Raw genomic sequence first — 5022 nt, 5'->3', positions numbered from 1 at the left:
TGTGTAACACCTGAATAAATGTAAAATAATGATCTTTAAGCATAATGTATATTTTTCATTTCAGGTTTGTGTGGAGATGCCTACTAGTATCGTCCAGTAATATAGTCTAACTCACGATCGTACAATTCTGGCAGATCGTGGAGATGTCATATCTTCAGCTGTTATTCTGGCTGCTGAGTCTTGTTTTGACTAGCGCTAGGGTGGTAACAAGTTCTAGCAAATACAGGTTTACCAAACCAGTCTATAATGCAACGATTTCTGAAAACGTGTTTGGAAAAGTTTATGTTACTTCTACCGAAAAAATGGGATTATTTATTTCCGATCCACTATTAACTGTTAGTTACAAGATTATAGGTGGCAATGAAAAAAATGTTTTTAAAGCAGAGGAAGTTCGTGTTGGGAACTTTTGGTTTCTGCGTATTAGAACCAGAACTGACAGCGACGTTCTTAACAGAGAAAGCATTGATCACTATGTTTTGAAAGTAAAAGCAGTAATTAGAATAAAAGAAAATTCTAGAAAATTTAAAAGGAAAACTAAAACTGAAGTGCATGTTAAAATACTGGATAAAAACGACCTAAATCCGTTATTCCCCCCTGACGGTGATGTGTATCATGTGACAGTGTCCGAGAACACCTCGCTATACCAGACCATTGCTAAAGTTAGTGTTTATGATTCAGACATTGGTGTTAATGGAGAGGTTTATTTTAGTTTCAAGAATCCCACCTTTCAGTTTGCAATTCACCCTACCATGGGCACTGTGTATTTAACTCGTCCTTTAAACTACGAGAAGAAAAGTGAATATGAATTGACCATTGTTACTCAGGACCGGGGACCCAAACCACGCACTGGACGAATAATTGGAGTCAGCATAGCTGCTCTAAAGGTTTCCGTAACTCCATCAAATTATTATGCTCCGAAAATCTTCATAAGATACTTTTCTACCGTAGCGGAAAATCACATTCCTAACATTTACGCCGTTATTCGAGTTAGCGACGCTGATAGTGGTAATAATGGGGAGATTCATAGGTTGGAAATTTCTGGTGGAGATCCTTACGGATATTTTCGAGTCACTAGCGGAGACACACCGAATGATTTTTACATTCAGAGTTCTAGGCCGTTTGACCGAACAAGGGACCTTACTTTTTTCAATCTGACTTTGAAAGCTACCGACAAAGGGATTCCACCAAAGACGTCTACAGAAGTAATTTCTGTTAAGGTAACTGATGTCAATGATTATCCTCCTGTGTTTGAAAAGACTAGCTACTATGTAGAAGTAGAAGAGGTATCTCCAGTAAACACGCCAATTCTGACTGTTAAAGCTAACAGCCGAGTCAAGGCAGCCAGAATTAAATACACCATCGACAGTGGTAATGTAAAGGAAACGTTTCATATCAATCCAATAACAGGACAGATTGCAACTGCCAAGCCTTTAGATCGTGAAAAAAAATCCAAGTACACTCTTTTCATTAGTGTTGTTGAACAGGGAACTAAATATAACAGAAAGAAGGGAACCGCCACCGTAGCCATCAGAGTGTTAGACAGCAATGATAACAATCCTGTGTTCAATTCTTCTTCAGTTGTGACCGTCCACTTTGATGAAAACAGACCTATTGGAAGTGTTGTATACACTGTTAATGCATTAGACTTGGACGATGGAGATAACGGTTATGTTTCTTATAGTTTAGCGAACGTTAACCCTGTTCCATTCAATATAGATCATTTTTCTGGACAAATTAAGACTTCAGATGTGCTGGATTATGAAACAATGAGGAGGGAATACTTGTTGAAGGTTCGTGCGTCGGACTGGGGCTCGCCAATTTCACGCGAATCCGAAATTTCCGTGAGAGTCCGTTTGAGAGATGTGAATGACCATAGACCTCAGTTTGAAAAAGTTGATTGCGAAGGATACGTATTTCGACAAGCTGCGGTAGGAACAGAAATTCTAACATTGTCAGCTCTAGATTTCGATGCCGGCAGCATCGTTAGTTATCGTATGGTACATCCAGACGACGCCTTCTGTTTCCAGTTGAATACTATTACTGGGGTCCTAGCTTTAACCTGTGATTTGACACAGCAGAATTTTCGAGAGAAGTACGTTAATGTTTCGGCCACAGATGGCCAGCATTTTGCTGACATCATGTCTATACGCATTAAAATTTTAAGTGAAGCTCACAGTCGTTCAATGGGAGACATTAGAAACCGAAAGCCAAATAATAAAGATGCGCTTGTAGAGTGTCGAGACATGGGTGTTATCGATAGAATGAAAGAACAAATGGAATTAGGAAAGAATAATAATAATCAAGAGACTGAACATGATGTCACAGAACCCACGCTTGCCAGTTATGTAGAGAATATCCACGCTCCACAATTTTTGAGGGAGCTGCCCAATCAGATAGAAGTAAGTGAGGGTGTACTTTTGGGTACCACTGTTTTGACACTAGTGGCAGAAGACAGTGACCATGGATACAACGGGAAGTTAGTTTATGTTATTTCAAATGGAAATGAAGATGGTTGTTTTAAAATTGACATGTATTCCGGAAATATTGTAGTCATGGGGGACATTGACAGAGAAAGGAAGTCTAAATACGTATTAAACATTTCAGTTTTCGATCTCGGTCAGCCCCCAAAGTCAGCTTCTAGGACACTAATTATTTATGTCAAAGACATTAATGATAATGCTCCCATGTTTGAGAAGACTTCGTATGACTTTCATATTAAGGAGGATTCCAAAATCGGAACGAGCATTGTTTGGCTTCGTGCCTCAGACATGGACAGAGGCCTTAATGCACAACTTCACTTTTCATTAATCACAGATACTCGCGACTTTCATGTTGACGGAGTTAGCGGACTCCTAACTATAAATAGAACACTTGATCGAGAAAAGATTGACCACTATCGTCTTAAAATACGCGTGTGCGACACAGGAATTACCCAACCTCTCTCATCTACTACTTTGGTTAACATTTGGGTTTTGGATGTGAATGACAATCGGCCAAAGTTTAGTCGGCGCCATTATCAAACCAAGATCAGAGAAGACCAGCCATTGTGGTCTGTGATTATGATTCTCTCTGCCCATGATCCTGATCTGGATATGGAAGGGAAAGTGCATTACGAACTGAAGGGCAACGTCACTAACACATTTCAAATTGACCCAGAAATGGGCGTGGTCAGATTGGCAGGTAAACTTGATTTCGAAAGTCGACCAGTTTTTAACTTAACTGTTGTTGCACGTGACGAAGGAGATCCTCCTCTGTACTCGAGCACTTCTTTGCTTGTGGAAGTACAAGACGTGAACGAAAACGAACACGCACCCAAGTTTCCAAGTTTTGCGGAAGAAGGGAAAGTACTAGAGAACCAACCAAAGGGTACCTTTGTGATACAGCTGAACGCTCGTGACGAAGATCCAGGAGGCTTAAATAGCAAAGTGACATACTTCATCAATGGAGATGATGGGATGGGCATGTTCTCAATCGACGATCAAGGTAAGTACAATAATCGTTTCAAATTTGCGTTACAGTTTACTATGACATTTACATGCTTAATAGCACATCTTATTAAAGTATGACGAAGTTGTTAGACTTTTGTAAACATCATATACATTTCTCATTGTTTTAGGATATAAAACATTTTAAAGTTTTGGTGGGAAAACATTAACGTACTGTTTTGTGTTAATTACGAATATTGTAATGTCACAAGAGGATGCTCCACGTTTAAGTGAGATTCGATTCAATCAATCTAGAAAACGCCTTTTGTCGCTGCCCTTAATTCCTTCACCCTAGAGTAGAAATCTTGGATGAGCCAAAGCTAGAATTAAATGTTATAAAAGTGTTTCATAACTAAAAGGGAGAGACGGTTTGTGTTATGACCTTCAATGTTTTAATAAAACTGTCAGTAACTTTACGCAGCGAACGCTTTGAACCTAGAAGAGATACTTTTTCAACGTAGATACGATCGACTGACTTTATGAGTGTAATTTAGCGTCAACTGAAAGTGTTTAACTGGAATAACACAAATAGAGAGCGTTCTGTTATTAACTGCAACGTCACAGCATCATTATACATCATCGTAACACAGTTATTTTATATCAAATGTATTGAGACACAAAAAATATTCAAATTCCTAAAGGAATGTAAGTATTGCGTTGACACAGACATGTATGTCTCTATGTCATCGAGCTTATATGGGGTTCATTCACTTGAACCAATAACTCCTTAACGAGTCGTATATCCCGTAGGTAACAAATTCATGACTTTGCGTATTTCGTTTCGAGAAGGACTGATGCCAAAGAGAGTTCCCACGAGTCAAGGAATCTAGAAATTCTAACCAAAAAATTCAGGGAATTTTGTATCTTCAGCCAGGAAAATTGCAGGGTGCACATGCTAAAGTATTTTGCATAATATACATGGGTAGGGCAGTTATATAATTTAATACTCCAGACCAGTTGTACTGAAAGTTTTTAAGATCCATTATGAAAGATAATAATAGCGTTTTTCAGGCGGAGTCTAGCTTTTATTGTAAAGGTGTTTTATTTTACGTATAGAAATGGAATTACTTGCGCGCATTTCTGTGAAATAACCAATAATTTCTCTAATTTGACATGATAATTTTAGTTAGGGAATTTTGAGTCTTCCAAACTGTGGGAACACTCAGGTGAGAAGTTCACCTGATGTTGTGGTTCCAATATATTTTAACTTTTTATTAAGAACCTGTCTTACAGCCATGTGGAGAGATCGGATATCCCCACGAAACTCTTCTAACTTAAACAAGAATATCGAACATTTCACTGTTAATTAAAAACTGAATAATAGGTGTAATTTAGTTTGGCGGCTTAATCAACGGTCCATTATCATAAGCATGAGACGTTTGTGCATTGTATAAGGGATTATGTGATTTAAATACCGTCTTATGGTGATAATCTTCATAGGTATATTACTGCCGGCCCGGCATGGCCAGGTGGATAGGGCACTCGACTTGCAATCTGAGAGTCGCGGGTTCGAATCCCCGTCACACCAAACATGCTC

At 38.7% G+C, this 5022-nt stretch overlaps 1 protein-coding gene across 1 annotated transcript in view; it reads left to right on the top strand.

Annotated features, from left to right (window-relative positions):
- The first annotated feature begins 302 nt into the window (after positions 1-302).
- The window catches only part of LOC106460088 (fat-like cadherin-related tumor suppressor homolog), a 93940-nt gene continuing 89220 nt past the window's right edge, over positions 303-5022 (top strand). The window contains exon 1 of the mRNA XM_022386705.1: positions 303-3483. Within this exon, the coding sequence (XP_022242413.1) occupies positions 303-3483 (3181 nt within the window). The remainder of the gene's footprint in view (positions 3484-5022) is intronic.

The sequence above is a fragment of the Limulus polyphemus genome, unplaced genomic scaffold (genome assembly GCF_000517525.1).
Source record: "Limulus polyphemus unplaced genomic scaffold, Limulus_polyphemus-2.1.2 Scaffold705, whole genome shotgun sequence".
NCBI classification, from domain to species: domain Eukaryota; kingdom Metazoa; phylum Arthropoda; class Merostomata; order Xiphosura; family Limulidae; genus Limulus; species Limulus polyphemus.
Note: the sequence above shows the minus strand (reverse complement) of the source record. Positions and strands in the feature narration are given on the sequence as shown.